The 21,565-nt window shown below is 40.9% G+C and overlaps 1 protein-coding gene across 2 annotated transcripts in view; it reads left to right on the top strand.

The window, feature by feature from the left end:
* The window catches only part of thada (THADA armadillo repeat containing), a 125,150-nt gene that overhangs the window by 45,090 nt on the left and 58,495 nt on the right, over positions 1-21,565 (top strand). For both annotated transcript variants that reach the window (XM_078931674.1, XM_023963169.2), the window contains exons 27-29: positions 1,357-1,446; positions 9,443-9,574; positions 17,533-17,701. In XM_078931674.1, coding sequence (XP_078787800.1) covers positions 1,357-1,446; positions 9,443-9,574; positions 17,533-17,701 — 391 coding nt within the window. The remainder of the gene's footprint in view (positions 1-1,356; positions 1,447-9,442; positions 9,575-17,532; positions 17,702-21,565) is intronic.

Consider the following 21,565-nt stretch of genomic DNA (forward strand, 5'->3'; position numbering starts at 1 on the left):
TCCATCCATCCATCCATCCATCCATCCATCCATCCAGTTGCACACATGCACAGGGAGAATATGCAAATTCCACACAGAACGACCCTGACTGGGATTTGAGCCTGAGCATCTTGCTCTGAGGCAAGAGTGCTGACCGCTGCACCACCTTGCAGTCCTTGCATTCAGTTTACTTTGATTCGCATTGAGAAGATTTGGTTTTGTTTTGGCTTCTCTCTTCTTTGCTATCAGCCGGTGTGAAATGTCTCCTTGAAATGGGAATGATGAAGCAGAAAAACAGCCTCACTTCTTAATTTACGAGTTTAAACTACGGTATTATGTCCATGCCTACTTGACAGCCCACACCAAATAAAAATGACCACATTTTTTCTAAAGTTTGACCATCATCAGGTCTTACGTTCAGTTTCTCCTCCTGTAATGTGTGTTTGAAACGCACGGTGGTTCATTTCAGCCTCTTTTGGCTCGAAATTGACCTGAATGAAAGCACGCTGCACATCTGATGCGTTGTTTATTTTACGGGGAACAGCAGATAAATATTTGAATCAACGTTGGAAACAGACTCAGAAAGATGTCCGATTTTCACAGGAACAGCTGGAGCGATTTTAACTCCTTAAATCGCTCTAAAGTCGTCAATTTTGTGTACAATCCAAAGAAGCATTTTACTTAAAACACATCCTACAAAGCACACATTTGGGGAATTAAAGCTTATTCTAATACATATTTAGTTTGAAGTCCCACTCTGAGCATCTTTTGATCTGTTGTAAAAGTGTTCCCAGTGGTCTTTTAATTATAATTATGCAGTTTTTAGCCAAAATCCAAGACCTGTGTCGTTTTCGAGAACGTTATTTCTGCAGAGCGACATTAGTTATTTCGAAATTTCCCATCACCCCTTTGTTTACGCTCACTCCAGCTAGCTTACAGCTTCTCACACCCCCCCAACACAACATTATATCAATATTGGAGCTTTTCAGCTGTACAGTCCTGAGCCAGATTCCAGCTCAGACGGGGAAAATAAAGATGTGAGTGGATCTCGTCATCTACAAGCGGATGCATCAGGGTGGAGCGGAGCAGGGAGCTTGTGGCTTTTTTTTAACTGTGGTCCTGCGTCACATCTACAAACTTTCTCAAAGTTTGTAATAACTGCGTTTTTGGTGTAGTCCTGATTCACAAAAATGCAACTTTTAGCCTAATTTTCTTCATATATGTTCTCCATCATCAAATGCTACAAGAGAATGCTCAAAACACCATTTTCATCAGAGCGTTTCCAAAGACTTTAAATGTCTTAAAGTGTTGTTGCTATGCCTACATTTTTTGCAGATTAGCATGAATTCTCGTATTCATAATTCCTTTTGCCCACAGGATGACTGGTCGGGAGTTTTTCACCCGTTTTCCGGCCCTCTACCCGTTTCTTCTGAGCCAGTTGGAAGAAGCTGCAGCCACAGTGGAAAGGTGAGTGGTAACTCCACTTCTTTGTGGGGTGATGTGGTCTGTGGCACAGTCTTTCTCCACCACATCTTTGACACACTTTGATGTTATGTTCAAACATCGTTGACCTGTTTTGTGGTCTGTAGTCTGTGGCGGTGCCTTAAAATGGAGGTGGATGGGAAGTTGGATTGGATTTCTCCGAACAGTAAATAAAAAACTTTATACAAACTGTTTTGTCAGATAAAGCCTGATTGCCATGTAGTGAGTTTTCGTTTACCTCACAGTCTGTTTGCTCCCTCGCTCAGTGGACAGTTTGTTTGCTCAAAGCACAGAGTTTTACGAGCGAATGAAATAAATGTCTGGTTGAGATTTAGTCCTGTTATTTTGCAGTGAAGGGTTGAGTCCACTTCAGTGCATTGGCCTGATCCTAGTCAGCCCTTACTCCCTTCTTGGAAGCATCTGAGAAGTCCAGCGGCTCCCCAGGCAGCCTTATCTTAATATGGATCCAATTAATTGAAAGCTTTTCGGGGCAGCTCTTTCAGAATTACCCTCACTCCCTTAGCCTCTTGTTAAAACATCAGCAAATTTCCCACGGAACCAGACTCCAGCTGTTTGACTTCCCACATCATCAGAGCGAATTGCACCACCATCACAGACCAACCGCGCCGCACTGCAGCCATCCAGAGCAGGACAGCAGGCCAGAGGACTGCTGTTAGTGGTTTTAGCCAGCAAAGTTACAGAATAATCACACTTCCAAAATAGGCCGTAAACTAGGATAGAACATAGAAGTGAGATTAGGATCTGGGAAAGGTTATACTTTTGAGACCAAATGTACACATGATGTATTTTGTGATGCAGCTCCCTTTCTCAGATACCCGTCAACACAGTTCAAAAAGAGGCTGTACACTTGGAAAATGTGTGCAGAAATTCAAAGATAAACAATGTAGAATCAACATGCTGACAAACTCGTAACGAGCCGAGAAGAGGCAGCAACATTCATGAAAGGAAAACAAGCCTGGTGTCTTTGTGTTTTTTCCTCATCAGGATTTGTTTCAATTATCTTAAGCGGATAATAAACTCATGACAGGGGTTCACTTTAGTCACAACTGCCCTTAAAGGTGGATAGCAAGGTGTATGCAGGTGGCCCGCCGGTAATATCAAGGTTGTAGACCGCCGGGTGAACCCGTTGAGCCGACATGTTCATGCAGCAGGTTGTAGTGAAGGAGGTGAGATGCAGGAATGTTGTACAGACTTTCTATTTTTATCCCCAACGCCCCCCAAATCCTGCACACAGCAGAAGGGTCTCTTGAGTGATAAGCCCACACTCTTTGTGGGCTCCTTGCATGAAGCCTGACCTTAGAAATTTGAAAATAAAACAATTATAGAATGTTAAATGTGGGCATTGTACAGGTGTTTTCTATTGAATCACTCATACTGCCCGCGCATTCAGCGTTTGCATGCGATCAGTAAGAAACAAGTACGCACACCGTATTAACAACTAGAATGTGGTGTGAGGGTTGTAGGACAGCATCACTCGTACGTCATAAATACATGTAACTTATATTGTCCTACTTTACAATAAACTGCCCCACTCTCAACAATGGTTTGTTCCATTTATATGAGGTCCCTTGAGGTTGCATGAGCCTCAAGGGAACTGCAAGACACACCTGCGCTCCTGTTAAGATGCTACCGCACCTGTACACGACCCTCTACGGACCCCATCAACCCAAAAATCTGCACCACCCTTACAGGTCAACCCACTGTCCAGGTGCATGTGACTAAGGCTGTAGGTATTGTTAAAACATATCTGCTTTATTTGAGATTGATAGTTTGTATTATAATATAATGAGCCAACTTACAATCACTGATTCAAATCAACATAAATTGTGAAAGGTTTTTATTTAAAAAAAAAAAAAATTCTCTATAAAGCTGGTTGAAACAAAAAACCAGAGCCAACCCAGCTCCCCAGGTAACTGCTGGATGGCTTGTTACACTAGCCAGTAAGCCTTATGCTGACTTTTTATGAGCATTATCATTTATATCCGACTCCAGAATTGTGGCTTTTTGATAGACAGGAAGTTGTCAAACCCTCAGTTGTAGATTTTCCTCATCAAGCGCTCTGCCGACTTTGTTGCTAGCTTTTTTGTCCACCCAATTCTAGAAAGGTCGGGGTTCCGTGATGCCTATCTGGCAAACCATTGACGGATGTCACAAGCTGTTTACACACGCCGTTTACACACGCCGTTTACACACGCCGTTTACACACGCCGTTTACACACGCCGTTTACACACGCCGGTTACACACGCCGGTTACACACACCGGTTACACACACCGGTTACACACGCCGTTTACACACACCAGTTACACACGCCGTTTACACACACCGGTTACACACACCATACGCAGTCATTGGGTAAATTCCCAAGGGTGATCCTGGATCTGCCCTTCTGCATGTTTTCCAGCCTTTGTTGCCTCATTTGGTGCTGAAGATCAGAAGTTTACACCTGATCCAGCTAACCAGGAGGTGAGGCAGGTAGAGCTGGAAAATAATTCTGATGGTAGAGACTGAGAACTAGGATTGAACATACGTGTGGCCTATTCTTAACACACAGATGCTCAGTTTCTGAATATTCATCTTTTGCTCGTATGACAGCAAGTTTACTCCTGAAACAATGTTTGTTCTGATTCATATGTTTATTACTTAAGATGAGTTCAGTGAGGGAACTGAAAAGAACATTTGCTGCAGAAGCAGATATTTGAAGGAGGTTTGAACAAATGTCTCTGTTCTCTGAGGAAAACAAGCAAGCTTCTTTATCTCAAGCAAATCTTCTCTAATTCCCACAAGAGATTTTTTCTTAGGTCCAAGCCACACAACTCCATGAAACTCTGCAAATTTTTAGGACTTCTGCTGAATTTAGAGGAAAGTCCAGGGATCATCATTTTTTGGGATCTAGCTTTGGACAATCTCTCAGATTTGATAAAATCCATCATTAACTCCACATGCAGCAGATCAAAGAAGCCCAGGGGCCTCATTTATAAAACTTTGCGTAGGATTTGCGTCAGAAGTGGCGTACGGATGAAACATAGGACGTGCGTACGCACAGAAATATTCGGCTTTATAAAACCGTGCGCACGCACATCCTACGCATCTTTCCCTTAATAAATCACAACCAATTCTAAATGCAGCGCAGCTTTTGCGGCTTCATGACACGCCCATAGTTGCCCGTAAATTTTGCAAATAAGTGTTCATTTGGATTTCTGTTGTAATTTTCGTTTGATCTTTCTTGTTTGTTTCACTGCTGATCGATCAAACGGGTCTTCGTGTAGGCTGTTAATTGTAAGACTTGCTTTGTGAAGTCTTCATGTTATTTCTGGGAGGCAGTATTGTCATTTTCACTTTCACGTGTTTCTTCCATCTGCCGACGGTGTCGCCGTTTCTCATTTCACCCGTTTTTGTGCGTACGCCTGGGTCAGAGCTTGCGTGAAGGACCGCACATTTTCCCGTCAAGCTTGCTTTTTATAAATATCAACTACTGCGTAAAGAGTGGCGTACGCCTTCTTTTGTGCGTACGCAACGTTTAGAAATGAGGCCCCAGATCTGGACAAAACCACCATCGAGCTTTGCTATGATCCACATTATCCTTTTAGCCTTCAGAATAAAGGCTGGTGCGATGCGACTGAAAAACAACAAAGCCCAAAGTGCTTGGCAGTCCCAGTCCCAGTCAGTGCCTTGCCCAAGGACACTTTGACACATGGACGGACAGAGGGCGAACCAATCTTCCAATTGGAGGTCGACCGCTCTACCTCTGCACCACAGCCACTGATTGAAGAAGAACCTGGTGGGACCTCAGCTCTGTTTTTCTCCTCCAAAGATGCTGCAGATCAGCAGAAGTTCTAGTTGTTTTATTAATGATACAGAAACTGCGACACTATCTTTGCTACTATTTTTTCGTACATATCGCACTGTTTCTTGCACTTTGGGCTGTTGGCGTATCTCTAACTTCCATTCTTTTTTAGCAAAGTGGAGATTGGGGTAAAAAAAAATCCTTTGGGCCCTGCATATGTTTATCTAAAACTATTTCAGTTCAGTGCCCACATTAGGGAGAGACAGTGTCTCATCTTTTCTGCACCTACCTCTGCTTGCAAGGAAATTTGCTTTCGTATCATATTTCAAGAGATTTTCAAAACGGCTCAGATGATTTAGTTGTCTGAGTGCAACTAAAATGGAAATTGAAGACTTTAGTTTACGTTGGAGCTTTTTTTTCTCTCCCCTTTTTGTTAAATCTGTCTCCGCTGCTGTATCTCCTCACTGATCTGTTTGTGGAGAAATAAAAATCCCCCCCCCCCAAAGAAACAAACCCTTTTTCATAGAGCGCCCAGATGCTGCATTAGATTTTGGAGTTCAGGGAGACATTCATGGCAGACCTCTGCGGAGAATTCCAGACTGCTCTTAAATGCAGAAGAGCCTCTTTTTCATCCTGTCAACTTTCTCTGCTCCAGCTGTATTTCACCAAAGCCTAATGTGTTTGCAGTTCCCCTCCATCTGCCCTGCCCGCCAGCATGACATCACATCCTGTCCCGCTGTGCTTGGCTGAACTGCCACTTTAAGCACATTTAACCAGCTACTAATTGGCTGAGATTACATTTCCCATCTCTTCGATGTATGGAAGTCCCAGCGGATGGCGGTGTGTGTGTTTTGTCGGGCTCGGTAATGAAAAGCACACGTTGTTTTTGCATGAGGGTGTGTTGTTCTGTCTCCATTCTATGAGATCCTCATGACTAACAGCGGTCCGAAGGACATGCTGCTCTTTTTACACCCATTAGCAGACTTTACATACTTACAGACCTTCACAGAGCTCAGCTGCAAAGCCGCACGACAATGTAAACACACATTCTTCCTCATCATCTTCAAGTACCACGCAAGTGGCATATATAGAGGTTAAAAAAAAGCAAGGGATACATGATGGAATTTAGACACCTCTCTGTTCCTTTTCTTCCAGTGTGCAGAGTGAAACTGAAAACTGGCAGAGAAAGGTTCCACTGAGCTGGCTGATATCAGATTTAGATTCAGAACTGTCATAGTTTGGGTGGATTTATGCAGGTAGAGGAGGTATTTTGTTGTTTTACCCCACTTTGAAAAAAGAGACCAGGTTTCCGTAATTTACAAATACAGCAATGTAAAGGATTTGCCCATTAAAAAACGTCACTCCTTTGTTTGGTTAAGAAGCAAAACTTTGATTTAAAACTGACGATAAATGGAGCCAACACACTTCTCAATGTAACCACTGTTTGGCTTTTGCAACATCACACCTGTCGCCATTCACTTCCATATAAAAAACCCAACTTCACAACAAAAATAAAAACACCAACACTTTTTTCTAAACTTCTTTTAGGTTATATTTTATGAAAAAAATGACAGAGTTGAAATTATGATTGTTTCCCTGTGGTATGATTTTGTTTTATTTTATGTAACTAATCTAGCAAAGTAAACTTACTAAACAACGAGACATTGGTGTGGACCAAGCAGCTTACTGTGAAAGCACCCTAAAGAAAGCACTTCCATAGAGAAATGAACACAGTACTCGGCCACTGACAGTATAAGGGACCACTGACAGTGTGTGTGTGTATATATATATATATATATATATATATATATATATATATATATATATATATATATATATATATACACACACACACACACTGTCAGTGGTGGATACCCATTTTCTTCCTCTCACTGCATCACTCAGTCTTTGAGTTAGACTGAGTTACAGTACTTCTTATGTCATCATTTGTAATGAGGTTCACTATCATGTTCTGACTCGGTTTCAAAGAGTTTGTGAGCGCTAAAACTAGAATGGTTTTGTAGAGTTGTGGTAGGACTTTTGAGACTTAAACATGAATCATGTCAGAGTCTCAGTTTGATCAACAATCGCCTGATGCTGGTGATTCAACTACCGTACTCCTCCAGACATTTGAGGGACATAGATTCCTCCATTCATTTACGAGGCTGCAGGTCGAGATTAGAGAACCTCTCTCACCAAAGTGTAATTTTTCCTCAACACTCACACAATTATAACTGACCAAGTATTTAAACAACTTGAAGTTCTAGACAATATTTCAAAGAAAACCAACAAGCTCCCAAATGTCCATAGTCCAGCTCTGATTGTTCTATGGCAAACATTAGAAGGCCACAGGTCACCATGTGTCCTCTGCGTCCTGTGTGTGCCTGCTTCACCACTGTCATCTACTAATCTGCATAAAAAATTTCGGATTCTCTCAGCTTGATTTTGAGTTACTTGGTTTTTGCGAAGCCTCTTTAAACAACCTTCACGTGCATCCATGTGTATTATGACTAAACTGTGTAACAATAAAAAAAACAAGATTGCCTGAGTTACATTTTCTTTCTCACTGAGCTGAAAATGTGAGACATTGTTTTTCATTTTGTATGTATTTTTATCTTCTTGAAATACATAATACATGGATTGTATATTATTATTACTGTGAGGATATGAATTTCTGTCTGAAAATAAAGATAACATTTTGTTCTGGTAATGTCTTTGCTTGAGTTGTTGCTGACTGATGTCTGTCGGTGAAGTGCAGAGAAAATAGACCAAAATACTCCAAATTTGAACTAAAATGACGGTATCGATTACCTTTTTTCTAAAAAAACACTGAATTAGCTTGGCAAACTGGTCTCCGGTCCCCATTGTCTTCACACCTGTGCTTTATTAGTTTTTACTGTACAGTTTGTTTGTTTTTTGGTTGAGGATTTTCTGATGCAAAACTTTTTCACCACTTGTGTTTGAACTCATTACACCTTTATATTTCAGATAATCAGACAAGTTTTAATCTTACTTCTTGATTACCCAAATGCATTTATAGATATGACAAAAATATATCTTTTTTGGCGTAGCGCTTTCCAGGAACAGTCCTAATTACCCACACACACACACACACACGTTCACACAGTGATTGTGGTTCCGCTGGCATACATGGCACCAACGTATTACCACCAGGAGTTGGTGGTTCAGTGTCTTGCCAAGGACTTCAGTACATTGGCGGGTAAGGCAGGAACCGAACTTGCAATTTTTTCGAGGTCAACCACTCTACCTCTGCACCACGGCAGCCCATCTATAAAAGAGCTGTCTATGACATGCCTTGGCCTACGTACATAAAAACAAAAAGCAAGTGCCCCCTCAGAAGATCCCATTGAATCCTATACCTGTTTTTATTTCTTTCTATTGCATAATTTTTTTCTCAATTTGATGAGTTTTTAACACTAATGGATAGTTAAAGGTCATGACACCATTGACCAATAGATCCTGATTCCCAAACCAAGTTAACTGTCTGGAATCAATAACTCGTTCAACTAAGGCAAATCCAGGTTCTGAAGTTGCAAAGCAGCCCAAGATCGTCACAGTACCTCCTCTATGATTGTTGCTTAGATGAAACAATCTCTTTTTAAATTACTTTGGATGCAACAGGATACTAGTTACAGAAGGTTTCGTTGTGGCTTATCTATTCAGGACGTTTTGGGGATGATCCAGGTGTTTTTGTCCAACCTGAGACAAGCCTTTGTATTATTTTTGTGTATTCTCTTTAAAAGGCTCCTGAGAATTCATCTCTCCACTGTCTTTGATGAATGAATCCTGAATTACTGGGTCATGTGACGCCTACAGTTCCGTCAATGTTCATCTGCTTCTGTTCTGACCTACTCGACGAGTCCTGGTTCTGGAATTCTTTGTGGTCGGTCGTTCACTCGGACAGTATCTACTACAGAGATTTCTTTATTCAACAGATCTGACTTCAAAGTTTCTTTGTGGTTAAATAAAGGGAAAGATTAAGAGAAACCTGGAGAGGTGCAAACAAACATGTCCACAGCACAGTGTTTAGTCGGGAGGGGATCTTGTTTTTTCCTTTGGTTCTTGGAAAAAAATGCAAGACATGGAATCTCTGTTCTGCTAGTATGTTTGCTGAAATGCGTCTTTGACCTGTGTCATCTGTTTGTGTGTTTAGTGATAGTGGTCATGTGAAGCTACACCCCAGCCTGTTTTTGCTGCTGCTGGTGCTCAGTCGCCTTTACCCCTCCCCCATGGATGGATCCTCTTCCCCTCTGGGACTTGCCCCCTTCATGCCCTTCATCATGAGGTAAGACTTAGTTCTACACACAGGTATAATAACATGGAAAATCATGGAAAATCTAAATGTCTGCGACAGATTTGACCTGTTTTGGTGTAGCCATAGCCATGTGATAAGTTACAGGCCTTTTACATGGTGGCATCAATAGATTTTCAGGCGTAGAAGGCATTAGACTGGCTTTGGTAGGGAGCATTGTGTGCTCATCTCTGTCCCTCGCCACCATTATCAGAAAAACGGTGTTTCCCGTCAGTTCGCCCTCCTAAACTCAAACAGACACGATAATAAGCAAGTGAAGGGTCTTTCAGGCACCTGCTCAAACAACCTTTCACAGAACTTCAGCTCTAAGTATAGAACAATTTACAATCAGGGAGACAAAACAGCTGCAGTCTCAACATCACTTCCATGCTTCTGCGTCTTTTATCAAATGTTGACACAGGTGGCTCAGCTACTTATATGAAAATCCATTGCATCTTTTTTCCCCGTATAAGATCTGAATTGAGCTGTTAATATGGGATGGTGACCTGACGTTATTGTGCCGCTCTGTGCACCCATTTCTTGATTCTGCGCACTAAGACAAAGCAGCCATCTTATCTCGCTCGGCCTCTCGGGTTATGTGTCGTCTTGTGTTGCAGGCTTCGTTTAACGTCGGCTGGTTTTTATCGGAGTTCGCTCATTGTTTTTTTGGGTAATGCTTCATGGAGACGAATGGGAAACTTCTGTCCTAGCAGTTGGCTTGGTACATTCTTGAGATAGAGAAAAATGCTAATATTTGTGAACCATCTTCATCTGCCTTCGCGGCACCTGCAAACAGAGGTGTAGTTCATATCATCCTGAAATAGAAAAATCCCAACCAACCTAAAGCCCTAAAAACAAATTCACACAGTATTGCGGGGTTTTTTTAGCTACTTTGAATATAAAATACATTATCTGTGGCATACAGTTGGACAGTGCCACACTGTTTATTTTTGTCTCAAGTCATGTTGATTTCACCTCCAAAAATGATGATGGTAGAGTCAGAGAACTGGCTAACCCTTGTCCTCAAATCCACCTCATTGCATTTTTACAGCCATCCACTATGACACAATGGATGGCTGATCCATTATGAAGAGATGGATCAGGTGATCCTAACTACCTAATCCAGGTAATCTCCAGCAAGAAGGTTTTTGTTGTGTAAAGGTTTCTAATTAGGTTTTAAAACCTTTTGTTGTTCTTGTGTTTTCTTTTAAATACCATCTTAGTAAATTGCCATTATGGGTACTTGTTTGACAGATTGTTTAATGCTGGTTTTTGTTTTAACAAAGAATTATAGTTTATCAACGTCATTTACATCAAGCTATTAATTTAGGTTGTTGACATGCCGACATCTCCTCAGTGCATCAGTTTAAATGACATTTTTATAATGTATCACCTCATAATCATTGAGAAATGGTTGATGTAATTTCTGAGCTCTTGATCCAAATAAAGATGTTTTTATTCATCTGCAGAAAACGGAAGTTTTAACCTTATTTTCACTAGAAGTTTTCTGAATTTTCATACATTTTTGGAGACATTTCCAGAAATGTTGGTTTACTATGAATCTTTGTTCTAAACAGTACAAAGGAGAACTGACCCGGAACCTCAGATGGTGGAAAGAAAAGTAACATCGTAAATGGTGTTTAATGGTATAGCGCTTTACTTTCTTCTTAGAAATCCCACACCAGTTCCATTCCCCCATGCACACTCACACACTCACACACAGATGGCGACACTGGTACCAACCTATAGCCACCAGGAGCAATGTGGGCTTCAGTGCCTTTTCCAATGATTAACCCTTTAACGCCGGAGCTTTAGCTTCAGTGTTGACATTGTTTCGACCACAGGAGTTCTTCAACCGTTTACGCAATTAATGTAATACTAGTGGATTCTGAAGCAGAGTCAAGCGGCTTTGTTCCATTATGCAACACTTAGTTGGTGATGTGTTGCATTTTGGTGCAAAGCTGAAAGGAACAGTCGCAATATTGCGCATCAAAATGAGCTGATTCATGTTGACCGTGTAAACGGTTGAAGAGTTATGGAATGTCAAAGAGAGGGTGTTGTGTTGGTATCGCTGGCAACATCTGTGGGTTCAATAGGGTCCTACTGGACAGTGCTGTAAACCAGTTACTGCTACCCATCAGAATTTGAAAGGTTCCAAGACACCCAACACCAATGACATTCTCAGAATCCGTTCAAAGTAATTAATAAAAGTGTGACTGTGCGTTTTGATAATTGGTCATTTGGTAAAGTCTTAGGTTCACTGGACTTTCTCTGAGTCTGTTTCAGTCAGAAACAGGAATGCAGCTCACACGTCGTCCCAAATGAAGCCCACATGTTGGAGATGTTAAATATAGACCAGCTCTAACTTCTTTGGCTCCAGACATTTTTCTCTATTCAAACTCCTTCCTCCCCAAGCTGGTGTCTCTAATGAGGTTGATGACTAATCCTCCCCCTTTTTTTTTTTTTTACTCCATAATCGGAAAAGTGACATCCAAGAATCAGATGGTTTTTGGTTTTCACATCATGTGGGTTTTTAGATCCTCCCGACTGTAAGATCTCTAACATTTCCTGGTGCCGAAAATGATGACTAACAAACGATCATCGCAGCAAAGAGAAAATATTAATATTCTATTCTTTTTCATTTTTTCTTCTTTTACTCTTCCTCTCCTCCAAAGCCCTGAAGTGTTGTCATAGTGATTTATATTCTGTTATATCCAGTCCAGCCTTTTTTTTTTCTTTACTCCCAGTGCTTCACTCCCATTTTCACTGTTTCATCCGAGCTGTGCTATATCTCATTTCTTTGGAAAAGCCAATGTTAGGGGCCATAAACTATTGCAGAGCTTCCAAAACGGACCACCGTCAATGCTGAATTGCGGCTGTTATTATCATTTTTTCTGTGGATGGAGACGAAGGGTGAAGAACTGCTGGCAGAAATCGGCCGTCATTAAGCCATCCCGCATGCTTAACGACGCTGGAAGTGGTGTGGGAATGTGTGCACACCTGTGCCCTCTCTGACTGAATCAGCAAAACCTGTTCAATAAGAAAAACGTTTATTATTGATGTGTTTGCCTCACCGTCGCATTCAACAGAATGTTATTTTCCATTAGAGGTTAAACCACTTTTCTCTAACTCTGCTCAGGTTCTGCTTGGAGGCCCGTCAGACCACTGATTGGTTCAAGATTTAAAGAATTATGTTGGTTTAACGGAAAGCAGCCTTTTTCTAAAGATGAGAAAACATCCCAGTTTAGATCATATCCCACTCAATTGAACAAACTGAAGGTTTCACACTTCTTATATTGAGCTGCAGATGCTAAGCGGGGTGTTGAGATTGTGAATTGAAAGCTTTGTAGTAGGGTGTAACGATAAATTGATTTCTATTCCTACGATCAGCCAGCTCCATCTGTCTGAGGCAAGTTGTTAATCAAATCGAATCAACCTATACTGTTAAAAAATCAATAATTGATATTGGAAAATAACACTTGGATTGAGACATGGTAGGTTCATTTTACTATAACGCAAAAACAAGCAAATGCATCAGAGCGGACAACAGACATGTGATGTCAGCAAAATCGGATCAGTCCATCATTCCAGTCCAATGTGTGGAAAAACTGAATTTAGCAAAGTCATGTGACCATCCAGTGTGCTAGAATGTTCTAAGAAGGTTCCCTTTTGGATTCTTTGGATTTGGAAAAACAACATTGGGCTGAGCTTTAGAAAACTGAAATGTGAATGGATTTGACATTCATTCTTATTTACTAGTTTTTTTGTACACATATTTAATTTACACTTGATTATCTTCTAGAAACACAAGGAATATGGAAAACCTCTGAGTCAAACTGGTTGAATTTTTGGCTAAAGATGTCCTGGATCTGTTTAAGGTCTGTCAATCGGATCCTCCAAAATGAACCAAAATCGACTATGAATCAAATCATAACCCATAAATTATGATATGAATTGAATCATTGTTAAAACTAATAGTTACACCCCTATTCAGAAGTTTTTACAACAATAAATGGCTTGCTTTGTCATGAAGTGAGCCCATTGATGGGATCACATCATTCACATTTCTGGGGGTCAGAATCTGTACTCTTCAGGAACTGGTATTGGACCTGAAATGCCGGAGACTGGGCTTGGTTGGTGACAGAAACTTTTCAAACAGCAGTTTTTTGATCTGCTACTGATTCACAACATTTTGAACAAAGAAATACTCTAAAACGCTGTTTTGATATTTATTTTCTTTATATCAGAAAATGCTACAAGAACGTGTAAAAAACACCAAGAACAGGACCCAGACCCCGGGCTGATAAACGCATGTTGAGAGCAGATCCCTTTTATATGCTACTGGTTTGTTCCGGACCAGAGTTCAGGTGAGCTTCCGCACCTGTCAAAGTGGAATATCCACGGAAGTGAACCCTGGTGTGGATCAAACCTGCCAGTATCATGCACCTCATCATTTTATTGGTCATGACTGATTGAAAAGGTCCTGTTGTTTTTTTTGCTCTAATTGTTGTAGCACCTCCTTGATAAATCCCAAATTGTATCTGTATTTTAAATTGATAACAATCTGAATAACTGCTGCTTCCCTTCTCGCCTATTATAAAGGAAGCACTTTAACAGTTAAAGAATGACGTCTGTCACCAGCAGAAAAATAAATGTATTTCAGCCGGCAGACTTGACAGGATCGTTAGACTCACTCGATAAAGCCAAGTCATGGTTTGCCCTAAAATGGGTGATACTGAAAATAGAGTATGTTTAGTTTAAGTTTTATGATGCAAGACTGAGGCCAACTTGGTGGACTTTGCACATAGCAGTCATCAAGTTGTGAGCTTTAGTTGGTGTCCAAATGTCTTTGTATTTAAAATGTCTGACATCTGCTCACGATGCCATGACCCTCATTCATTCCAGATGTTTTAAGACGCAGAAGACTGGGGAGTCACAGCTGCTGCCCTGACCAGGGAGCTCTGGCCGTCAGAACTGATGATATTTTTCTCCACAGCTACAAGAATGAGCAATGCAACTCCGTCGTTGCTACGCTTTGTGTACATTCTGTACAGACAATGATACTGGCACTCTTTTAACCGGTATGAGCAGTCTCTGAGGAGGAAACGGCTCTCCCAGCTGCCTAAAATAAAGGCCAGATGAGCCTCATCCATGCCAGTCAACAGTCTGCACGCTGGTCCCACAGGGGATGTTGCTGTTTCTAAATTACACCCCTCCAAACTGTCATTTCCTTTTGCAGAAGAGTTTCAATGGGAGAAATTATCACAGATAGTTAACATATGGATCTGTTAGGGGTGGGAAGTCGAGACTGGTCGTGGAGTTTTGCCAATGCTGTAGGTGCGTTTGTGTTTAATTAATGAGCAGGGGCATTTAGAGCTAAAGTATGCTAATTGGTTGCTGTGTTAAATTCTTGCTTTTAGCTATTCTGCCTTTAAGCAGTGTGAGAGAGGAAGAGACATGCCCTCAGCAGGTGGAAAATCGTTTGTTGCCTCCCAACAGATCTCTTTGTTTTAAACCCATAAAGCTTTTCCTTTCAGCCACCTTTCAGTCTAATCATGACAAGAATCAAACTTGTTTAACCTCCTCACTCAGCGTTGATTTTAGACATTTGCTCCCGCAGCTGTAATGTGCCTTTTCCCCCTAACCCAAAGAAGCCTCAAAGCTTGTGTTTTATCCCAGCATGCCTTTGCAGTGATGGATTGCTGTTACACGTTTCTCTGGAGCTCTCTGCTAAATTTTCCACAGTGAAGCAGAGCTGCTTTTTTATCCTTGGTGCTCCGCTTTGATTCCACAACAAGCCTTTGAAACTGGTTTTAACCCTCGTTCCCTTTGACTTTTTCTCTATACGCATGTCCAGTTTCCTAATTCAGCCTAGTTCTTTTTAAATAATGACAGTCAGGCAGTCCCTATGTCCTTTATACCGAGGGCTGCCTGCTGGAAATTTCTAATTGAAGTGTAGCAAAACTGCAGATTTAAATGTGGAACTGAAAGGCGCACATTTGTAAGAAAGTACTTTAAAGATCCTACTCTGATGAAAATGGTGTTTCTGGTGTTTTTGGCATGTTCTTGTGGCATTTTTCTCATGATGACGGACATTTGTTAAACAATACTAAGCTTAAAGTTGCATTTCTGAGTATTTCTATATTCAAATCGTTGTGAATCAGGAGCAGGAAAAGAAATTGCCGTTTAAAAAAGTGCTTATTTGTGACGTAAAAAATACAGTGTGCGGGCCACAACCTCCCTGCATTCTGATGCATCCACTTGTAAACAAATAGATCCACATATGTCTATGTTTTCCTCTACTGAGCTGTAATCTGGCTCAAAACTGTAGGGCTGCATAATCCCAATATTGCTCGCCATTCTTGTTGCACCAGTAATGTTAGGTTGGGGTTGTGAGGGGGAGCAGTGTGTAAACAGAAGAGTGACGGGACGTGGGGTCGGGCTTACTCTGCTCCAACAGTCCCGCCCACAATTACTAACAAACTACTGCAATTCTGCAGAAACTGACAAATTTTTAAATAATGGCTAATGGCTATGGATTAATATTAATTGAAAGACCACTGGGAACAATTTTACGATGGATCACAAGATGATTGGAGTGGATCTTGAAGCCGTTTTTATGTGGTGCTTCCCCCCAAACATTTACAGCACAAATTCTGTCTAACTTGTTTTTTTTTATAAAAAGGAATCCACACCATTTGGATGCTGTTTTTACAGCAGCCTGGCTTGCTTGTTTAGTCTAGATTAATCCTCATGGACTCTGAACGATAATCAGTATCACAAGGAAGCTCAGGATTAGACAAACAACGTTCCACTGAAGATTAAATCCTCAACATTTAATGTCCGAGCTTCCCCCGTCTGCATTTTGGAGATGTTTGCTTCAATAAAGCCACTGACAAGAAGATGGACACTGGGGTTATGATATGGCAGGAATTGTAGTAGAGAAAATGATGTGCTGGCAACTTCAGTCATAGTTTTACAACTTTTTGTAGAGTTTTTATTTTTTATTCTTTTTGCTGTGCTTACTAAAGAGTGTAACTGCAAACACAACTTTATCTAAATATTTACAGCCAGTTGATGAATGGTTTATTTGAACGACAAAAAAACAAGACAGAAGAAAATAAATGCTGTGGGATTTACATGACAAATGCTGGCTCAGTCCATGGTTTGCTCTAAATAGGACTGTTTCTGCAGCATTTCCCTCTCATTCAAATTCAGTCCACAGACTTATCCCAAGCTGAAAACGACCAATCATTTGAAGTATGGTTTCTTGAGTAGCTGACTGTAAATGTCTGTTTCAGCACAGAAACATGTGCTTGCTAAAATGTCCTTATCTCAGTAGCATCGCTCTGCCAAAGCTCCACTCTGTCGTCCTGTGAGCTGCCGAATGTCTCCGCTCTTCATGTGAGCTCTGGCTGTGTTATGACACCAGAGGAAGAAAGACTATCGCCTTGTAATCAGCCTTAATTTTAACGTACACACAGCGGGACGAGAAACACTGTCCGTCAGTTGAGAAAGCTAAAAATGACCGTGGGACGGAGACCGTCTGTGTGTGGGCAATAACAAAGGGTAGCGGAGCATTTCCTGGCTGGTTAGGTAATCCATTGAAAATAATTCGTTCTGGGTTATCGGTCATCTACTGGCCTGGGAGCTGTTTATGTCCAAGGGTTAGGTTGATTTAGAAAACCATCATGGTTTTCTAAATCAAAAAGGGGATCATTTAATGGTTGGTAGTTTGTGGAGTTATATTGCAGTGCAGGAAACCTTTGTAATCAGTCGTGACAACAGTTGCTTTGATTGTTTTGTTCTTCAGAACAAAGTTAGCGTTGAAATAATTTAGAACATCCAAAGAGAAATCAAACATAACTACATGCATTGAATGATGAAAAGATTGTCCTTGCAGGTCTCTTTCTTCAGCCGCAGAAGCTAACCTGTCTGCTCTGGTTCTGCAGATGCGGCCGCTCCGCCGTGTACCGGACCAGAGAAATGGCCGCTCGCGCTCTCGTCCCGTTCGTGCTGGTCACCCAGGTGCCGTCCACTGTCGGTGCTTTACTGCAGGAGCTGCCTTCAGGCCCGGGACCAACAATCCAACACAACCGCATTCACGGCACTCTGCTGCAGGTCTGCTCACACTGCACAGCACTCATCTGAGAGGACGGTGATTGTTGTTGTTGTGGACAGGAAGTTGTGACAATATGTATTTTACACACAGTAGAAACCCGACTCATACTAACAAAAATAGATGCATGCATTTTTTGGTCAAAAATATTAGTCTGCCTGTATTTTAAAAGGCATTTACATGTTAAATAACACCTCATTGTTGGTCCATTTGGGTTTAATGTCAACCTGGCTTATACAATTATAGCAGCTTTAGCCCTTCTGGGAAGGCTTTCCACTCGTTTATAAGGGAGTGTGTTTAGGGAGATGTGCTAATCACTCCAATGAACACGTCTCCACTGCTGATGTGTGGCTTTGAAGGAAGCAGCTGCTGTGTCATGGAAACACATTCTGCACAGTTCTTGAGCTGATCCTACGGCCACGTGAACTTTGGAAGGCTAATTTGGAAGGTGCTGCAGTTTTACTGTTTGTGTTTTTGTATACTTGAAGCTTTTATTGTGTCGGTACATGTTTGTCGCTTTGTGGCACTTTTTGTAATTTACTGTCCACCCACTCAAAGCAGAAACATGTTAGGTTGCTTGTGAAGAAATCCCTGCAGTTGTTGGATTTTTATTTTCATTTTTCTTCCAACTGAAGTTTGTCAAAACTCAACAGCCTGCACTCATTATAACAGAATTCTGTTCTTCTGGGCAGATGGCCGTCAGACGTTAATCTAGAAGACGTTTTGATCCAAGTAGCTTCTTCAGGTTTTTACTGAATCCAGATTACTTCTGTATGCGTATGTGCTGACCACTTCAGAGGTAACAATATGTTATGAGTGCTGATGTATATGTCTACGATCCAATGCTCAACTAAATGGACGACAAATGTCCTTTTGGATATAAAAGGAGAAGAATTAGACCCACATTTAGGTTTAGATGCATAGCTGCCACATGGGTTAAAATAAAATGAAGAAAGTTGAAGAAATCAATCACTACATAAATGCAGTGGAGAGATGTATTAAAATTACCGTACTCGGGGGGGGGGGGGGGCAGGACCATTGTTTGCCCTTCTTTAAGGGGAATCTGATCTTTAAGGAATCTGATCATCGAGATGTCAGGAAACCCAGTCCCACTGATCAGGATGTCTCATTCGGCTCCCATCATCCACTTGAAAATAGGAGAAGAATAATCAAAGTATTACAGCCCAGAGCAAAAATATTAAAAACTCAAAGGTTACCAAAAAAAAAAGTAGACCACAGTGACTCTGCCTTGTCCTCCCTTATGTTGTGTTCCAGAAATTCAGAAGGATCTTAAACACATACTGTACCTGTAAATTTCAAACCCACCAATACATGGAGACCATAACTGGTCCACCTCGACGACAAAATGCACAGGCAGAGCAAAGAGGTCAATGCAAAGGCATGGCAGTCAGGGGGGCTCTGACCTGTTGCTTGTTAAATTCCTCTTTTGACATCTTTGCCCAGCAGACTGGGGTCTCGTTCCCAACCACCACACTCCAACAATAAACCACGGATAGGTCCCACCTGAGTGGTGCCAAATACCCCAATCAAGTAAAGTCAAGTTAAAGAAAACCACTGGATTTTTGACATATGCTTCTGTTCGAATGATATTTTTAACTTTTTGGGCAGCTCAAATAATTCAGATTCCCCTGTTAAAGCTGAAGAAGCTGCACAGATGAGCAGTGAAATGTCTTCTAGATGTAGTTGAGGTTTTAATGAGTTCAAATCTATTTTCACTTTAAAAAAAAATTCAACACAAATTCATTGAACTGATGAATTGAACTTTGAGTTTTTCTTATTGTTTCTGATTGATCAAATAGTAATTTTAATGATAAAACTATTGTTTTGGTTAGATTAAAATATGACCATTTTCTCTCTACGGGCTTCACTGTGGAGAGAAAAACAATGGGAAAACTTTGTCCTAACCCTTGTGCTATCTTGTGGGGTCCAGATGACCCCACCCTTACATTGTCGTGTTATCCCTACTATGATAAAGGTTAAGAGGATTTCATGTAATCCATGGACACTGGGGAAGATCACAAATCATTGAAGAAAAAAGGTTCAGAGCACTGACTAGTGGGACTAGATGACCCAACATTGGAGTCACGGTTTTTAGTCCTACTACAAACCTTGTGGGAATCGCTGGAATTCACGTTCAGTATCTCTGGATCTCGGTTTGGATCCTGGTGTTGATAGGAGGTGTGGAGATGGGTGTTGGGGCTCAGACAGATGAGAGAAACTGATATGTGTTTGGTTGTGGGAGCAGGGCTGAGGTGTCCCAATCGACGCAGTGGAGCCGAGTGCTGAGGAAGGGCTCTAAAGAAAGTACGATACAGATAGCCGTGTGCTGTGTACGTGTGGAGAAGAGTTTCTCACAATACATCCATGATGTATTGCAAACTTAGCTGTGTGAGAAATTGTTTGTACTTTTGTGAACTAAGACGGCTTTAGATGTTTGAGATTAGCATGGTTTCAAAATTTGCGGTGTGTGTCAGTGCGTGCGGTGTTGACTGAGATAATGGAGACATTGGGTTTAACTTAAGGACCTGCTTAATGTACAGTGTTATGCCTCATTGTGTGTGTTGGTGTGTAATAGATGGCAGATGTTAATGCTCCAGGGAGGAATGACTTCCTCTGTTATTGGGAAGGAGTAGCTGTCGGTGGGACAGGCCCACAGCTGTCAGAGCTACTGAAGCTGGCCTCTCTGCTAACTTACACGTCACACCATGAATTCTGAAAGCCATTCATGAAATGTCTTCAACCAGCAACAACTCTAGGCACAGTTTGTCATTGCCCTTGGTTTTTATTATACAGTGCCTTGCAAAAGCATTCTGCCCCTTGAACTTTTCAAACTTTTGCCACATTTCAGGCTTCAAACATAAAGATATAAAATTTTTTGTGAAGAATCAACAACAAGTGGGACACAATCATGAAGTGGAATGAAAATTATTATTTCAATTAATATTTCAAATTTATTTATGAAATAAGAAACAGAAAAATGGGTCTTCCAATTAATGTTTGATCCAGTAACTGTAGACCTCCAGGAGATAAAGAAGGTCAAGTTAGTTGATCCATACTTGTTTTTGCCTTAAGGCCATGTTACACTATGTGCTTTTTGTGTATTTTCCCCCTATAATAGTTGGGTTTCTGGTGATACATGTGTGATATACTTAATTCCTAAATTTGTAGCTTTCTGTGAGCGTTCCACAAATGTACACCAATGTCTAACTGACTTTTCACACATGTACCACCGATGTATAACTTTTATATTGCAAATATCATGTTAAAATGATGTAATTGAGGCATTAATCACTAATGAATTGCATGAAAACTGCGCGATAATCACGCACGGTTCATGCTCCATTTTGATTTACGTGTTCTTTGCATTGTACTTTTTCTGTGGTTTTAATGTGGTTCATTTGTGATACATCTGTGGCAATTTCACATAAAGACCACAACTTTTCTCACTTTTTCTACATTCACACATGACCAACTTTCAGCGTCAGAATCATTTATTGTCTTTACAATCCATGCAATATACTCAAAATGGACATAGTGGCTGTGTGACACGGCCTTTAGGTCTAGGTAGCCTTCCAAAAGGTTTAGTACCAGTGAATGTGATACTGGTCGTTTCCATCACCGTTTTTAATACTGGTAGTTTTTTCTTTTTATCTATGATTTCTTTAGAAATTTTTCAAATAAGCAAAAGCAAACAGACAACAATTCAAAACCGCAATTACAAAAACAAAGAAATAAACAAAAAATAAAATAAATAGGCAAAAAAAAAAACTTAAAAAGATATAAATAAAATAGTTATACAAATAATATACTGGTAGTTTTTAACAGGAGAGCACAGCACAGACTCT

This window comes from Oryzias latipes, chromosome 15, assembly GCF_053564925.1.
Source record: "Oryzias latipes strain Hd-rR chromosome 15, Olatipes_Hd-rR_3.1".
Taxonomy (NCBI): Eukaryota; Metazoa; Chordata; class Actinopteri; order Beloniformes; family Adrianichthyidae; genus Oryzias; species Oryzias latipes.